Below are 18,990 nucleotides of genomic sequence, written 5' to 3' on the forward strand. Positions count from 1 at the left end.
CGAGTGCAATATAGTCCTGGCTCCATGAGGTGACTGGAAACTGGCCAGCATTGCTCCATACAGCATGATAATGATAGTGCCTCTGTGTTTCAGCGAAGAGAGAGAGAGGAAGGCATCGCACTGTCAGGATCAGGCGGATGGTGAGTGATACGTCCTCTACGAGCACACACACACACACACACACACACACACACATCTGAATTAAAGATACATCACTGGAACTTCACAACGGTGTTTGGAATGAAAAGGACATCATGCTTAGCGCTGCTCTTCACACTTCTGCGCTAATGTATTCGGTCTGAGCCGTTGTCTGGCGGTCTGATCGTTTATATAAATGTTACATATTCTTCTCGAGAGTGAACTTCGTGTTATTTCTCTGTGAATGAGGAAATTGGACATTTTTGAGGAGGCACCAGAGGCTCACTTGGTGCCTTAGATGAGATACTTTTTCAACTTTATTTGTTCTTCATGCAAATGAAAGACAGAATGGTCTCATTGCTTGGTTTTGGAAGTTATTGAATGTGTTTATTAAAATAACTTTTAGCTCATAAAACTGAGGAGGCAGTGTGAGCGGGCATGTCGAGTCAAAAGTTAACATGTTGGACCGCTGAAGCAAACACACATTGCTATAGGGCTGCATGATTAATCGAAATACGATATGGCTTGGGTCGATTGTCTAATCGTTGTCAGAGACACCCAGTGGTCAGTAGGTTTCTAGTCTAATGCCTGTGTTTAGTAATCACAGAGAAAATCTTGGTTTCCAAAAGCATCATAAGCCAACTGCACTAAAGGTCTCTACGATCTGCTTTTGGGAAACGCAGCTCTGGATTGGTCCATTCGTCATAGAAGCCATTGATTGGTTGGGAAACGCAACCCAGATCAAATCAGTTACTGCAGAGTCTTTATTTTGAGTAAGTAGTTACTTTACAGCCACTAAAAATGTTCTATATAGTATGAATGTGTGTATAATGAATGTAATCTGGACGTACTACATTCGACGTGTTGTCATTATCATGTGACCTACCAGTGTCAGTTGCGTCACTTAACTGACATTGATAAATCCTCTCCTGTGGCCTCATGGGATAGTAAAGTGTCCATCATATGTACACTTCAGAATCTCACCGGAAGAAGTAGTTCATCCAGGTACTTTTTGCCTACTTGTATATGAGTACTGTGAATTCAGACATACTTCTTTTGTCGCCTACTATAGTTGGGAAGTATGCGATTTCAGATGCAGCCAGGATTTTCTCTCTGTGATTACAAAATATACACAGGCATTAGTCGACAAACCTACCGTCCACTGGGTGTCATCAACCTAGAATGGTTGGAAGAGGTGTTAGTGAGGCCAGTAGGGGGCGCTCACCCTGTGGTCTGTGCGGGTCCTAACGCCCCAGCATAGTGATCGGGACACTATACTGTCAAAGAGCGCCGTCCGTCGGATGAGACTTTAAAACCGAGGTCTTGACTCTCTGTGGTCATTAAAAATCCCAGGATGTCCTTCAAATGAGTGGCCAAATTTGCCCAGTGGCCTCTGTCCATCATGGCCTCCTAATCATCCTCATATACTGATTGGCTTCATCACCGTCTCCTCTAAACCAGTAAGCTGGTGTGTGGTGGGCGTTCTGGCGCAATATGGCTGCCGTGGCATCATCCAGGGATGATGAACATTGGTGGTGGTTGAGGAGATTCCCCCTTCCATGTAAAGCGCTTTGAGGTCTCAGAAAAACGCTATATAAATGTAACGAATTAATTAGATCTGATGACGTTGATGGTTCCGGACTTGCAAGACGTGCCGTGAGGAACGATCACATAAGTAGCTGGATTCTGTCTCTGGAAAACCGTGGTCGCCACAAAATAACTCGACATAATGCGAAAAAGTGAAAATAACTTACAACTCTTCAGTTGATCTGTCACATCTCGTATCAAACTCCAATCTCTGTCGCTTAGTTAGATCTGACGCTTCTGAGCTCGTCTCGACCAATGATGCACTGGAGCTACGCAAGGACCGCCTCCATAATTTACATATTGCACACGGACAAGTAAAAATAAATAAATAAATGCATAAATCTGGAAATAAATACATTTTGGGAATTAATAAATATAAAATACATTAAAAAATAATTAAAATAAATAAAAGTTCAAAAGAATAAAAATACACTTAAATACAGAAAATAGTAAATTGAAGGAAAGAAAGTTCAGGATTACACTTTATTAAAAATGAATTATATTTCTTATTCCTTTATTTAAAGGCTTAGGATTTGGCAATAGCAAAGCATTAGACTCATCGCACATGTTCTTAGTTTGATTTTCCAAGCGCCATAAATCAAACCTCCCGCACATACATACAAATGTCTTAAAATAATATTTTCTCATTATAATTTATAAAACTGCAAGCAACAAAAATGTGGCACTGTATACAGCGCTATTGTGGTGACTACGATTCTCCTGATGACCTTAAGCATTTTTCTCTGTGCTGTACTTTTCATTGGCCTTTAATCTTTGACTTCTTCTATCTGAGTAACATCTACTCTACATGTCCTGGATTAGCATACAGTCAGTCTTACTTCAGGAGCATTGCTTGACCTCTGTCCCCCAGCGCTCAGGGAGCTTCTGGTCTTTGGCAGACGGACAGACGTTCTTGAATGAGTGAGAGAGAGAAAGATAGAGACTTTTGTATTGCCAGCACAAACTCACGCCTCACAAATGACTCATTCACATGCAGGAGAACAAAAGAGACGCTCAGGCACACACACACAAGAGCTGACAGGCAAAGCGTCATCCTGCTGAGAGAGAGAAGGAGGGATGAGGAGCGGGTGTTAAAACGGGAAGATGTGTGATAGAGTGAGAAAACAGAGGACAGATTCATTTCGGAACAGATCTTTACGTTTCTAGAGCACTGAGGAGGAGGAGGATAGAGATGTCACGCTGAAATGAATATTACTGAGGCAAAGAAAGAACAGCTTGAATTGCTTTTTAAGAAATGAGCTAAAAACGGAAGAAAAAGATACGTTTGAATATAACTTTTACAAAGTGGTCGGGAGAAGAGATAAGCTCATCTCTCCTGTAGAACAGTGGGGTTTATCAGAATAGTTAAGCCCCCTCTCTCTCTTTATTTCCCATGAGCTCTTTATCATTCACACTTATCCACATTCCTGTAGAACAGTGGCTCCTAAAGTAAGGCTCTCGGCCTCGGCACACACACGAAGATCTGCTGCGAGGACACGTTTCTGACGCTTGCACTGAACTTTAAAGGAACAGTCCACTTTTTTGGGAAATAGGCTCATTTTCCATCTCCCCTAGAGTTAAACTGTTAAAATTTAACCGTTTTCGAATCCATTCAGCCGATCTCCGGGTCTGGCGGTAGCACTTTTAGCATAGCTTAGCATAGATCATTGAATCTGATTAGACCTTTAGCATCTCTCTCAAAAAAATTACCAATAAGTTTCAATATTTTTCCTATTTAAACCTTGACTCTTCTGTAGTTACATCGTGTACTAAGACCGACAGAAAATTACGCAGCGCCTGAAAATAGTCCCCAGCTAGAAAACTTCCAACGTGACCGGCACTAAGTTTGTAATATCATTGCGCTGCTGGTACGGCAGCAGTTCCTTGATTATTTACGCAGGAATGAGAGTATAGTTCCTAGTCATATTGGCCTAGAAAATCACAACTTTTAATTTTCCGTCGGTCTTAGTACACGATGTAAGTACAGAAGAGTCAAGGTTTAAATAGGAAAAATATCTAAAATCTTTGGTAATTTTTTTGAGAGAGATGCTAACGGTCTAATCAGATTCAATGATCTATGCTAAGCTATGCTAAAAGTGCTACCGCCAGACCCGGAGATCGGCTGAATGGATTCAAAAACGGTAAAACTGTATAACTCTAGGGGAGTTGGAAAATGAGCCTATTTCCCAAAAAAAGTGGAGTGTTTCTTTAATGGCCAACATAATGACCAAAAGAACCAGGCATACTTGAGTATTCTGTCCTTTATGGGTCGTTTAGATGTCGAATTACTAATAAAAATATGTAATACAGATTTAACGTGGAATCTTGCAGCTAAAAATGAACATGATCGTATACAACATAAATTACACAGTCATACCTAGGGTTGCCACCCGTCCCTTAAAATACGGAATCGTCCCGTATTTACAAGTAAGATGATGCGTCCTGTATCAAATCAATAAGGGACGCGATTTGTCCCGTATTTTACATTAGGCCCACATATAGTTGTATAAAAACATAAGGATTTTGCAGTATGGATAATACTAATAGCAAATATAAAGAAATCAATTTCGTAGTAGAGAAGCTCATTGCGTGATTGCATTTTAGCGTCTTTGTTTCTATAGCGACTGAGTCTCGTGAACATGTGCGGTAAACCTGCACGTTTTTTAACCCCTCGTGCGCTGTTCGGGTCTCTGAGCCCAAATGACGTTTGCTGAAATAAATAAAAAATGATCTTTGTCCAAATGGCGTGAGACTTTGCACGGTTCACAACACTTTCTACATCTACTTTTGAAACAACATAATAGTTTTTTTTTTAGGATTTATAGTTTTAGGAGGATTTATTATATATTTTTTAATGTAGGCTATATAAATAAATAAATAAATATTTTTAATACAAAAACAGTTTTAAAAAAAGTTTAAAAAAAAAAAACTTTATAAAAGACCCACATTTCTAACGTTCATGGATATGGATAATTTGACATGGTTTAGTGTAAGATTTTTGCCCATCTTTTGGAAAATGACGTTTTAAACGTGAAGAAATTATCACTTTAGTAGATGGCTGCAGAGCTACACCATTTGCTATTTGACTGAAATAATTTTTTTCACTAGTTTTTAGTTGGTGAATGGGTGTCCCTTATTTTGCCACGCTAAAGGTGGCAACCCTAGTCATACCCAAACATGAATTTTGAAGCTGTTGATGCCAGGAGAGTTGGTACTTTTTTAAAGAACTTATATTAGCCAATATATACAAAAAAAAATTCGAATAAATTCTTTTAAAAAAGCAACTTGCGATAGTCTTTTCTTCCCTATTGCAATGTCTTTTCAAGCAAACCGGCTTCTGGAACAAGTAAAAGTTGGGCGGGGCTTGATTATCTCCATGGGGATTTGATTGGATCATTGGATGGTTGTGGTTTGCTATTGGTGGATCTCATGTGAGTGACAGGCTGCCCCGCCCTCGTGCCTGTGAACGCGTCATCAGAAAAGAGATCTCGCTGCAAAATGAAATACCTGCACGTTTGACAGCTAAATGCTTTTTTCCCCCTTTCCTTTAGATTCTGCTTGCAACATATTAGATCTATAGAAATCTCACGTGCACAGAAGTGTCTCACAGTAACTGGTCTGATTTGTTTCTGGCAGAGGGGACGTCGGGTTTGTCCACCGCCGGCAGCAGCTGTCAGAGGGAGCTTCTGGTGCTGAACTTTGACCTGGAGCCAGAGTGTGTGGATGGAGAGCTAAGAGCCGCGCTTCAGTGGATCGCTGCGTCTGAGCTCGGCGTGCCGGCACTTTACTTCAGAAAGACTCAGGAGCACAACCTCGCTAAGGTGAGGAGGGCAAGCGGAGGTCGTGCGCAAGGGTTTGGGATAATAACTAACCAGGTCTGGATGAAGTCTACGCTTGCAGAACTATCGCGCCAGTCATTCATAAAATACTACAGTCTATGTTTAGATCATTTGATTATAGTTCCAGCTAACAATAAGAGTGAATACTTCGAGCATTTGTTGCTTATATTTTACAATGTTTAAATACATCCTGCAAGATTTTATCTGGGTTCAAGTTCAGGGTTTATTGTTATTCAACCCAGACATGGGAGAGTGTGTTTCTCTACGGTTGCTGGCAATAATTCAACATGTAATGTTACCAACATGACAACAATATATAGATAATAAACATATACCACAGTATAGACATAAAAATGAATAAATAAAATACTTTTTTCAGATCCTGCCAGCTAGTAGTGCTGACGATCACTCACGAGTTATTATTCTCTGTAAAAACTTGAATGCATTCAGTTTATGTGACTACGATGTTGCATATTACAATTTAAAAGCATTTTAACGGTGCTGATAGCAATAAACTCTAATACTACTACCACTACTACAAAGCTTTTTAACATCGCACATTACATACTGTTTCACATACTATTTTTAGAGAATACAGGATGAAGTGTGTATGGAGGCAGTGTAGTGCGAAGGAACGTAACCGTGATTGTGCCTTCAGCGAGACTCAGGGGTCGAGCGCTGTTCAGACTGAACTCCTCAAACCTGGAAAACAATTAGCATGGATTCCCTCTGGAATTTCGGTTGGGTTTTTTTTAGCATAACAGTTTTCCATTTGAGTAAAATACGGTCTGTGGTTAACATCACCTGACGAGACTTTCACATTTTGTTCGACAACACAAGTTACATAATTATACCTCAAATGGGTAGAAGCCAGTGGAGTCGGTGCCATTTTTTACCATTCATACTATCCCATTACAGGTGCTGGAAAAATGTGAATATCGTGCTAAAGTTCATTTATTTCAGTAATTCAACTTAAAAGGTGAAACTAATATATTATATAGACTCATGACATGCAAAGTGAGATATTTCAAGCCTTTATTTGTTATAATTTTGATGATTATGTCTTACAGCTTATGAAAACCCCAAATTTAAAATTAGAATATTGTGAAAAGGTTTTCATAAGCTGCAAAATTATAACAAATAAAGGCTTGAAATATCTCTTTGCATGTAATGAGTTAATATAATATATTAGTTTCACCTGTTAAGTTGAATTACTGAAATAAATGAACTTTTGCACGATACTCTAATTTTTCGAGTTTCACCTGTAATACAAGAAGTGTATTGTGCTTTTGAAACAATTTTTTTTCCCATAGATTTAGACTTAGATATATATATATACATGTTGCCTGCCCCTGAGAGGAGCCGATTCATGTGTGAAAATGATTCTTCATTCTCCCAACTATTCTTTCTGAATAAAAAGTTGATAACAAAAGAGGGCCAGTTCACACAGAACGCGTTTCTTACTGTTAAAACGCCAGACGGGAAGAAGAATGCAAGGTGTCGACACGTGTTTTTTAAAAGTTGAACTTCTTTTTTAACTTGAGTGCCATGTTTTTGAATGCTGGTTCGTGCACGAGCACGAGTCACAAGCGCAACAGTCAAACACAAGCCTGTTTACATAGAAAAACAATGGAAAAGTAGTGCAAATGTGAATAGCCCGTAACTGCAGCGACTGTTGATGAGAAGATGTCTCGGCATGAAGAACTGAACAGCGTGTGTTTGTTTCTCAGTTCCACAGAGTGGTGCAGTTGGCAGGTCAGAAGGCTTGGCGTGTTGGTGACTTGTTCAGCGCTGTGGCTCAGTTCTGTCAGCTCCACCAGGACCTGGAGCAGAGAGGACGGCCGGTGCCCAGCCTGTTTGACTGGATATTGAAGACCAAGCGCTAGAGCGCCACCCATCTACTGACCAGAAGCTGGAGACGCCACATATCCGTCCTGTGCCAGCACGCGTTTATAGTCTGGAGCCAGTGTGAAAACATCCCATTTGAGCCGCCAACACACCGTCACCACCAACAAATTCTTTCGACTAAAAAATATGCCTCTTAGATTCAACAGACCAATCCAAAACCACCGTCGTGACTGTACATCAGAACATTTTTCTAGAGCTCAGCTGTGAAACTCTCTGTTTATCACAAGTTAGCAAGGTTTACAAGATGCCCACTCACATTCATGGCTCTCAATCCCACAATTCTTAGCATGAGGCTTCCTAAGTACCGAACTTGCCATCTCTAATCACCAGCACATCCCACATTTGATATCCTCATTAAGATTCACATTACAGCCGACACAAACTTTTATTCCGATACCTCCATCACTGTCACAGTTGTATATGTCCTTGCTAGATAACAGGAATTCTGGGATATACTGTAGGAAGAAAATGCCTTGTCCATAAATATGTGCTAGAGACGCTCATTCGCACATCACATAGATTGTGATTTGAGGATTTTTCCCTTTAAATTAAGCATGTTCCTGTCTTTACACGCACGCAAAGTTAGATCCACCAGTTACCGGCCCGCGCTGGTTAGAGGAACACAGTTTAAACCAACCAATCAGCCTTGACGTTTTGTAGCTTGCAGATTTTTACTGTACGACAAACCCGTTTCAAATGCACAACGTGACTTTTTATCAAGACAAATAGACATGCGAGCTCTGGCAAAGGGATTTAAAAATGTTTAAATGTTTGTATTTAAAGTGAAATATAGTGAGATGCCATTCCAAACATACTTTGTTGTTTTAAGTTTTCATTGGCGAACACGTTCAGTCCTTTTGTTGTACCTCTGAGACTGAATTCTATGTTTAGTTTTGTGTGACTACTGTTATTTAAGAGATTTTATTTTGGCTAGATGTAAATAGTCTAGATTGTGAGCTATTGTACCTTCGGGCTGCAAATGGAAATTTAAGTTTTCGGTTTTACGATTGCAAAGACAGGCAGACAGACAGGATTACAGCACCAAAAGTCTCCGCAGACTTCTGTTAACATTTGAATATGAAAGTATAAACATAAAAGAGTATATTTAAAGTGTAAGTACAGTTTTGTCACGTAAAAGTTGACGTGTAAATGTGAAATCTGGTGGCATTATGGTTTTCTCCGCATAGTAACATAATAGTAATGTGTTTTAATATCAGCGTTGAAGGCACACAACTGTATCCAGTCTGTCACGGTATACCTGAATGTATTTATCTTTTCAAAATAAAATTTGCGTAGGGTGAGTTTGACGTCGACAGTCTTTATTTGAAAAGAGCCACACGTTTGTGAATAAAGTCCATACATACACAAACTCAAACATAGACTTGCATGCTAAAGAGAAGATATTCCAGGTTAAATACACCAGAAAATAATTTCAGTTTAATATAGTAAGTCTTAAAATTTAATAACTGACTTAATATTAAAAAATATGTTGACAAGTATGTACTTACTGAAAGTCTATAGAGCAAAAGATTCTCCATAGAGCATTTCTGTGAGCATTTCTTTAACAAAAAGGCATGAGTTAAAAAAGAATGACAGCATGCAGACAAACATATATCATAAACAACACATCAACATATATATATATATCATGGCCACGAATAAGAAATAGCTCCCACGAATTAAGAATTTGATTTAACTATACAACAAGAGAACGCATTACTACAAAGTGGCCATGATATAGTAAACCGAGGGAACAAATTCTTCATTTGTGGCCCCAATTTAAATAAAACGGGGAAACTAATTCATAAAACTAGGGAATGAATTGTGGCCACAATATCCACGCATACGGAGAAACTTTGCATTCCCTCGCAAAGATATTTGTATTCTTTTGCAAAACCTGCTGTGAGCTCGGACAAACACTTCCTGTTTAATGTCCCGCTGGTAGTGTTTCAGACAGTATGTTAACAATGGAGCGGTTCATAGTGTTTGACCTTGGACTCAAATTTAAAGAAATGCGGTCAGTGCTTAACAGAGTTCAGTGAAGTTGGCATTATATTCACAGATTTGAACTTCCCGGATCAATAACTCATGAGCTAAACGTTGTTAAAACAAATTACACCTATTTCCAATCATAGTAACGTAGAGAAGGAGCTACAACCCAGCTTTACAATATAAAAGGATCACTATGAGAGACAAGTCCGAAGGGACCGTCTGCAAAGTGCAAAACCCGAAAAACGTCATTAACTTCAATGTTACACGTCACCTCACCAAATTCAGTTTACACATCAATGGTCTCCTACTGGTCAACACATAAGTTTGGCAAGTAATAGCACTACAAAATAAGTAGGTCTATTCTTTACACAAATGGTGTTGATACCCAGCTAACATACTTGTTACAACCAAAGGTTTTGCATGATCATTGCTTACTGAATTTGATGGCATTAAACTGTATAACAGTGTGAAGTTATTGATTTGGTTTCATAATAAATAATCATAGAAATTATGCATTTTTATGTTGTAGTATAACCAGCAGGAAAACAGTGATGTTTGAACTGAATTTGCTGACAGTGCCGTGTGTTAAAGTAAAGTTATTAAATATTTTTCCTAATATAAAATGTGGGTTTTGCACTTTGCAGACTGTACCTTCGGACTGTCTCTCAGCCGCCTGCTCATAGAGACCAATGTACAGGTGAACCTCGAACAATTAGAACATTGTGCAAAAGTTAAATTATTTCAGTAATTCAACTTAAAAGGTGAAACTAATATATTATATAGACTCATTGCATGCAAAGTGAGATATTTCAAGCCTTTATTTGTTATAATTTTGATGATTATAGCTTACAGCTTATGAAAACCCCAAATTCAAAATTAGAATATTGTGCAAATGTTTTCATAAGCTGTAAGCCATAATCAAAATGATAACAAATAAAGGCTTGAAATATCTCACTTTGCATGTAATGATATAAATTATATAATATATTAGTTTCACCTTTTAAGTTGAATTACTGAAATAAATTCACTTTTGCACCATATTCTAATTTTTCGAGTTTCACCTGTACATTATAAAGCTTGTTTTGAGGAAAATTGGGTTGTAGCTCGTTGTCTACGCTACTATGATTGGAAATAGGTGAAGTTCGAATCTGTGAATATATTGCCAACTTTACTGAACTCCTTGAGCGAAGCACTGACCGCATTTCTTTATATTTGAGTCCAAGTTCAAACACTATGAAACGCTCCATTGTTAGCGTACTGAAACACAACCAGCGGGACATTAAACAGGAAGTGTTTGTCCGAGCTCACAACAGGTTTTGCGAGAGAATGCAGCAAACGACAGCAAACGATTTAAAAAGCTGTTTTTTTTTCTCCCATCCAGAAATTTGTCCCTTTAGGGGCTCCGTAATAGCATACCACAGATGAGTTTAACTTGTATTTAACCCAGAATATTCTTTAAGAGAGGACAAATATCCTCAACACATACTACATGTTTTCCGTGAATAGAAATACTATGGTAGTGTGACAAGATGACACACAATATCTTAATCCAAAGAGATGTAGGAAAGAATACTGTAACATCAGCGCTCAGCCGCTGTCTCAGTGCCAGATCCTGCAGGTGTTGTCTTTACTGCCTGTGGAAAGAAGGCTTGAAATTACTGATGTGTGATTACTTTTGTGCATCTATGAGTGTTACGCAGGTGCGTGTAATTGCCTGTGATGATGGTGTCTCCCTCATAGTTGAAAGCGCAGGAGAAGATCTCATCAGAATGTCCCTCCAGCACCTGCAAACACACTCCTGTGTTCACACACCACACGCGAGCCGTCTTATCCACGCTCGCCGTCAAAACACGGCTCCCCTGTGGATTAAAACACACCTATGGAGAGGGAGAAAATAGGAAGCAAATTATATTTCTGCCTTTTGTTATGATAATGCATCAGGACGGCTCTTTATCATATTCCATCATGAAACAATTACTTTTTGTTTTGCGTGTGAGAACGTGCAGGAGAAAAACGTGAGAAGGAAGAAAGTGTCAGTCGGAAAGAAAGACAGCTGAACTTAATTTGACCTGTGTTGATATGACAGCCGTTTTATTATAGCGCTGAGGAACCAAGTGTGTATGTGCGTGCTTGAGTTATCACCTTTACACAGGAAATGGAAATATTCTGGTGATGATGATGACGGTCGGGAGGGGGGTGGAAAAGAAAGGAGCACGGATATTACGGCAAGATCGTTTAGGGATAGGCCAAAGACAAGAAGAGCAGACAGATCAAGAGAGAGCAGTAAGAATGTATGAATATGAATGAATATGCTGAGAAGACGACGAACGACAGGCAGGATGCTGGGATGAAGGCAAGAGGGCAGGACAGGTGGATATAAACAGGAAGAGACCTAGACAGGAAATAACAGGAATGGAAGGAAATGAGTGCCTTAGCAGATGAAGAAAGAGACTGAGTGAAGAGATATGAGAGGATTATTGAGTCCGAAGCTCGAGTGACAGGGTGATGATGATTTCTTACCTTTGATATCTCTCCATTATGACCCTCTAATTGACACAAACTCTGGAACGTTTCAGCGCTGAACACTCTTGATGTACCTGCACCAAACACCACAGCAGGTATGGGTGAATGTCACCAAAACATGCCCAGCTCACAAAATCGGATTATCTTTAATCCGTTACGCTCGAATGTACGCACAATAGTGTGTCCTCTAGGTGAAGAGAAGTGTAAAATGAATACTCCTAATTATATTTCAGTATTTCTGCTGTCACATGAAAGGAGAACAAAGCGTCTATAACACAGCCATGGAAACTTCTCAAATAAAGCAGCCCAGTGACACAACTTACCCCAACTTAAGGGTAAACTGTCATGTAAGTGGTAAGTTGAATATGGCAATACATGAAAGATTTACATTGCAATTTAAAAACAGAAATGGTAAAAAAAAATATTTTAAAAAATAGTATTTTAACAACTTTTTCATAAACACCAGAAAAATAAGCCAATGAATATAGTGAAACTATAAAAAATGATTCATAATATTAACAGTATTGGTAATAGTATTTCTGCATTCATTTGTATTAAGCTGTATATACTATTAGCCTTTTTTTATAATTTTGGTCACATCACAAATTATGGGGTCTGCTAGATTAAGGGTGCCACAGTTTACTCGCTGACACATCTTACCCCACAATCCCCATATATTTTGTTGTTAAGGGCCCATTGAGATGTTTTGTACACACACTCCCAGAAAAAGTAGTTTCATTACTTAATAACTTTTTATTTTAGAGTAACATATAGGCTATATATTTGTCACATATTCTAGCCGGGTTTTGTGAGACTGAATCAGGTTGTGATGTGTGGAGATGGAGATGTCTCACCATCAGCAGAGGCCGTAGCGATCAATTGACCAGTGTAGTTAAAACACACATCCAACACCTCATCATTATGACCTAAGAGAGTAGCCAAACACTGACCGTTGTCTGCGTCCCACACCTACACACACAAACACACACAGAACCTGTTATATAACACACTAAATCCACATGATGACCAAAATAGCCTCACACACACACTGTATATTCATTTGGGTGAATTCCATAAGAAAGTGGGCATCGCTTTGCCCTGCTCACTCATCAAGTGTGAGTACCGTGAAGGGTGCAGTGTGTGGCCCACCCATAGTTCCCGTCAATGGAATTTGAACATTTTCTTAATTTAACACGCAGTTATGGTAAGGAGTATGATCTTTCCGAAACACAATTAAAGCGGTTGACCAATCACAACACACTGGTCCAGCCGACCAATCAGAGCACATTGTGCTTTTCAGGAGGGGCTTCATGGAGACAGGAACTAAACAGAGCGTTACTGAAAGACTGGGAAGAGAGGAGCTGCTATATGTGAATATGTAAAATATGTTAAAATAATGTTTTTTTTTACATTTAAGCATGAAAACCTATTCTAGTAGAGCCCAAAAACAAATCAAGACTTTGAAAAGGGGCATAATAAAAAATAAAAAATTCCATAAACTACAGACACACCAATTTAACTGACACTTTTAAAAACCTGTAAAACTGTATAAATGAGGAGGACTTTGTCTCACTGTTTTTCAGAAAAATCAGACTGTTGAATAATTAAGAGCCCTCACACTTCTAGGACAGACAATCAGAGGGAGAGAGTTACACAGACAGATGAAAGTGAATGCAACATGCAAGAGAAAGGGGTCACATCATGAAAAATAGAATTTTCCTTTATCTTTTGAAATAAAAGTAGTGGACGTGTAAACATAGTTTCAGAACTCAAAAAGGCCCACGTCTTGTTCCAGAATTGTTGTGTTTTTAATGTCAGAAATCTTGCTACATAAATATATAAAAACCAGCTTATTACAACTAAATTCATTTGATTCAGCATCTTGGTATCAAGCTGCTTTTGAGGCAACCGTCAAACATTGGAAAAGGAAAAACTAAATATGGTTAAAGTATTAAAAATCAAAACGTAATTTAAGATGCTCTTTTACGAGACTTAGAGTGAAGAGAAACAGAAACCTTGCATGTTTTATCCAGAGAGGCCGTGGCGATGAGGGAACAGTCCCAGTTGAACTGAACACAACTGACCTCTCCACGGTGACCTGTGAGAACATGAACTTTCCTGGGAGAGACAGACAAAATAAAAAATGCTGTCTGAAAAGAAGTTAAAGCATTAAACATTAACTGTGAAGTAGGCTACACACTGACCTGCCAGATGGAACGTCCCACAGAATGGCAGTGTGGTCAAACGACCCCGTGACCAACCGATCGCCCGTTGTGTTGAAGGAGAGAGAGATGATCTCGGCAAAGTGACCCTGAGAAAGTGTCGAATAGAGAAATGCTGTGAGTGGAGAGAGGAAATAGAAAGGCACCCTATATCACTTCAGCAAAGAAATATCATATTAATTTCCCCAATTCATCGGTAAGAACTCACGGAGCTATTCATAATTTAGATTCATAGAGAAATAATTGGAGAGTTGAGAGGGGTAATTACACAGCACACACACACGCACACACACACACACGCACACACACACACACACACACGCACACACACTGCTCTGCCATGTGCTGCGGAGAGGAAAAGACCTCCAAACGCTCCGTCTCATCCCTCCATCCACACGTTTCTACACAGCTTTGGTTCAGACCGCGTCGCGTGACGCATCTGTTTGCACTCCGTGTGCACGTTACGCTGCTGTGCGACTAAACAATGTGGAATGCTTGAAGAATCCCATAAATGCCTGTTATGTAAGACTTGATGACAAATTAATTAATAAACATACGCATGGGTGAGTTTTCACTGATTGCTGGAGATCACTGCGAATTAAAGAGAAATTATTAAAAACCCTTAGGAGAAGAGCAGATGAGGGGGAAATGATGAAAGAGGATAGGCGGCAACTTGTAAGATGAACAAAACAGGAAAACAAGAGGATAATACGTACAGCCAATGTGGACACCTCTTCCCCGCTCCCAACATCCCATAATTTAGCCGTGGTGTCCATGCTGCCCGTAGCAACCAGGGTACTCTGAGGGTTAAAGGCCAGGCACACCTAATAATTGACACACAGAAAATTAGAGAAAGTATTTCTGATTTATCAAACAATTCCAAAAGCATAACATACATACACAGGGTTCTGCCACGTTTGGCATCCCAGGTCAAACCCCTCGACACAGTTTGTTCAACAAACTTAAAGGGTGATCATGTTGTCTAATGGGTTGAAAGGCCTCGACCAATTTCACCAGCCATTTTAATTTGTTCAGTTAAAATATATAAAATAAACATGCTCTTTGCATTTGACCTTGAAAGTGGATTGGATCTTATTTTTGGTCCACTTTAGTCTCATAACTTTGCATTTGCACTGGTGTTGGAACCCAGTTTAGGCCTCCTAAAGTTGTGTTAGGTGTCCTGTCCTACTTAAAAAAAAAAAAAAAAAAACATCTGTCATCATTTACTCACTCTCATGTCATTCCACTTTCTTTCTCCTGTGGAGTTTTTTAAACAATGTGGATCACCAAACAGTTTTGGTTCCCATTGACTTCCACTTTATGGACAAAAAATACAATGGAAGTCAATGGGAACATGCTTGGTTGCCAACATTCAGCAAAAAAACATAAAAGCATAATAAAAATACCTGATATGACTTGTACGCTATATTCCTATATTCCTCCAAAGCCTTTGTTGAAGAAACAGACAATTAAATGGTTTAAATCTTCTATAAGTTCACATACATTAAAATATATTAAGACACATCGTGCCAGGTTTGATGTTAAAATATCTCTGGAAGAAAGAAAGTCATACAGGTTTGGAACAACACGAGGGTGAGTAAATGATGACAGAATGATCATTTTTCGGTGAACTGTTCTTCAAACTGCTGAGACTAGGGTGAATGCAGGAAAACAGCGATGTTGGGTTTTAGGAGGAGGGAAGTGAGAATGCAGACGTACGATTTCTGCGGTGTGCCCTCTAAACGTGTAGAAACACTTCCCCGTTTCAGCACTCCACAATTTGCAGGTCTTGTCAAAGGAGCCTGTGGCAACCCTGTCTCTGAGAGAGAGAGAAACAGAGAGAGCGAGTGAGAAAGGGGACAGAGCAAGAGAGAAAAAAGGAAAAGGGCTCCTGTTATGACTCAAAGTGACAAATGGTCCCATTGTAAAAACAACACCAGTTACCCTGCAGTGCCCTAACCCCGCAGAAAGAGACAGAGAGCGCTATTCTCCACTTCACAGAGAGAGAAAAAAGAGATTAAGAGTAAGCCATGATCAAATGTGACGCAGCGGTGCTGTTACCCATAAGGGTTGTTGAAGGCGATGGCATACACAACGTTCCTGTGACCCTCCAAAGTGTGCAGCTCCTCTCCGGATGCGGTGTCCCATATTTTACAAGTCCTGTCATAGCTTCCGGTTATAAAACTGCAAACAGACGGAAAGTGAGGAAGAGAGGCAGAATTAGAGGGAGAGAGGGGGAGCTGGCATGTGAGCACCGCTGATAAACTCACCTCGATCCTGATTTATTGAAGGCTACATTCGTCAGGGGCAAAATGTGAGCCTGAAGTGCCTGTAGACGAAAACAGAGAAGACGAATGCTTGGGGGGGGGAAGCACTTAACCACAATAATTCATTTCAGATATATAAGCTTGACTGTGTAATTTCCAAACATAATTACTATGCCTTTGATCTACAAAACCAGCAGTTTTCCCTCTGCTGCCATCTTGTGGGTAATATCGATATAAGAGGTTTTGATCAGGGCAAATGCCTTCAGATAATCATTCAAATGTATATATACAGTACACATGGTGGTATGAGGTGGTATGGAATAAAAGCACCAAAGGCCCAACACCAAATAATAACCTATTACAAAATTTGGTGTGATGTTCAATTCATGAAATCAGATAAACAAGCTGAAAAAAACTGTTAACAACCTGATCATTTCATCCTGATCATATTTTTCATGCTATCAGATAACAAGCTAACGCTAAATAACCGGTTAAATTACTGGAATGAAATTTAATGAAAAATAATCTAAAATTATAATACATAGTTTGTTCCGTTTCTTTCATTACAAAAAAAATGCATTTATGTTAACTGTTTTATTCCCCAACTGATATAAAAAGAATTTAATATTCCATAAATTGATAATAGTAATAGTTGACATGTGGGATTCATTTTGAAGATTAAAGGGTTAGTTCACCCAAAAATAAAAATCCTATCATTAATTACTCATGTCGCTCCAAACCCGTAAGACTTTCGTTCATCTTCGGAACACAAATGAAGATCTTTTGATGAAATCTGAGAGCTTTCTGTTCCTTCAAAAGCTTTCTGATGCTTCAAAAGGTTCATGAAGAGATCATAAAACTAAACAATATGAATTGACCGGTTTAGTCCAAATTTTCTGAAGAGACACGATCGCTTTATATGATGAACAGATTTATTTTAGGCTTTTATTCACATATAAACATTGATCAGTGAACATAAACAGAAGTTTATATGTTTATTTTGAATATTTATATGTAAATAAAAGCCTAAATTCAGATTTAGATTTCATCAAAAAGGTCTTCATTTGTGTTCTGAAGATGAAAGTCTTACGGGTTTGGAACGACATGAGGGAGAGTAATTAATGACAGAACTACCCCTTTAATTAATTAAAGAAAAATTAATCACCACATTTTCTAAAACGACCAGGAAGCTAAACAAAAGCATAAAATTTATAATTTGTGCTTCTAAAAATAGGATAACACTTTATTTTACAGTGTCCTTGGTAATAACTATAAATTAGGCATGATTACATGCAACTAACACTAAACCAAATCCTCATCCTTCCCTAACCCTATGTAGTTAATTAATTCTACTCAGTACTTAAATTTATAATTACACTAAAATAAAGTGTAACTAAAAATATAATAGCAGTCCCTTTCAAAACCTGCCTTTTGTCATAAAAATAATATAGTAAAATCTAGCAAAACAATCTTTAAAACAATAATGCATCTAGTTAACAGGAATATCCATCTGCCCACCAGGCATCTCAAAGCTGGAGCCGGGCCTGGAATCACAATATCTAAAGTAGATTGAATATGCATGGCCTGAATATGTTTGAGCATGACTGGTCAGTATTTATTAGTAAGTTACCCTGAAAAGGTAGAACTTGCGCTCATCCTTTTGGCCGACTTTCTCCTGTAGTTTGCAGATCAGGACTTTCACCTGCTCGACACAGGATGAGGTGATGAGAGGCTCTGCAGCTCGAATGTCTGACAGCAGCTCATTCACATCAGTCCTAACACAGGAGGAAAATACGGAAAATACACACTTCTTTAGCACGTAAAGTCAGTTACACGGCTAATACTTACAATAAGGTCATGTTAATGTTATTTAGAGCATTTAAACATATTTGTTAATATTAGTAAACACAAACAATAATAAACAGTGGTAGGTTCCATTTTTTAACTAAGTTACATTAGTAACTTACATTAGTTCTAAAGGATTTTTTAATCGTATAATAAAGTTAATTTCAACAAAAACAAAAATTTTAGTCTTATCTATTAATATTATTTAATTGACCTGAGCTAACATAAAATAACAATGAACAGTTGTATTTTTTTAGTATTGTATTGTTTTATCACAACTAGTTTGATATCATACTTACTCTGGAGTCAGTTTTAACAGGTCGATGGATTTCGTCCTTAGCTTCCCCCCTTTCTCATAGTCCAGGAATATTCCTGCACAGCAACAAAACAAGCTTTCTTTTTTAAATGCGAGCTTTTCAATTAACCAGGTACTCAACAAAACTGTACGACGGGAATGTTATGCAATACAAAACTTTAAACATGTATATTACCTGGTGGGTAGTATCGTATGTGTAGCCTTTTCAGTCTCATCGCGCCACTGACGACGGTGTCAACACACCGTTACTACGGTGACGAGACACATGTGCTGCGTACTGCGCATGCTCAAGGTCTGGGGATGATTCGTTTCTGTATCTGTGTTATTCGAGCATTAATACAAATAAATAAATA

The 18,990-nt window shown here is 38.7% G+C and overlaps 2 protein-coding genes across 6 annotated transcripts in view; one reads left to right on the forward strand and one right to left on the reverse strand.

Annotated features, from left to right (window-relative positions):
- Nucleotides 1–8,811, forward strand: part of sphkap (SPHK1 interactor, AKAP domain containing) — a 144,062-nt gene extending 135,251 nt beyond the window's left edge. For all 5 annotated transcript variants that reach the window (XM_079620140.1, XM_079620142.1, XM_079620144.1 and 2 more), the window contains 3 exons: nucleotides 94–140; nucleotides 5,362–5,546; nucleotides 7,295–8,811. In XM_079620140.1, the coding sequence (XP_079476266.1) occupies nucleotides 94–140; nucleotides 5,362–5,546; nucleotides 7,295–7,450 (388 nt within the window). In that variant the 3' untranslated portion in view covers nucleotides 7,451–8,811. The remainder of the gene's footprint in view (nucleotides 1–93; nucleotides 141–5,361; nucleotides 5,547–7,294) is intronic.
- On the reverse strand, nucleotides 8,784–18,901 carry daw1 (dynein assembly factor with WDR repeat domains 1). Its single transcript, XM_079620145.1, has 13 exons — nucleotides 18,813–18,901; nucleotides 18,621–18,693; nucleotides 18,107–18,251; nucleotides 16,480–16,538; nucleotides 16,271–16,393; nucleotides 15,929–16,028; nucleotides 14,926–15,033; nucleotides 14,192–14,298; nucleotides 14,003–14,105; nucleotides 12,842–12,956; nucleotides 11,985–12,061; nucleotides 11,179–11,341; nucleotides 8,784–11,098 (listed from the first exon to the last, which is right to left on the reverse strand). Exons 1-13 carry the CDS (start codon nucleotides 18,850–18,852, stop codon nucleotides 11,064–11,066), a joined length of 1,248 nt encoding a protein of 415 aa, XP_079476271.1. The 5' UTR covers nucleotides 18,853–18,901; the 3' UTR covers nucleotides 8,784–11,063.
- Between the last annotated feature and the right edge of the window lie 89 nt (nucleotides 18,902–18,990).

This window comes from Phoxinus phoxinus, assembly GCF_949152265.1.
Source record: "Phoxinus phoxinus genome assembly, chromosome: 8".
NCBI classification, from domain to species: Eukaryota; Metazoa; Chordata; class Actinopteri; order Cypriniformes; family Leuciscidae; genus Phoxinus; species Phoxinus phoxinus.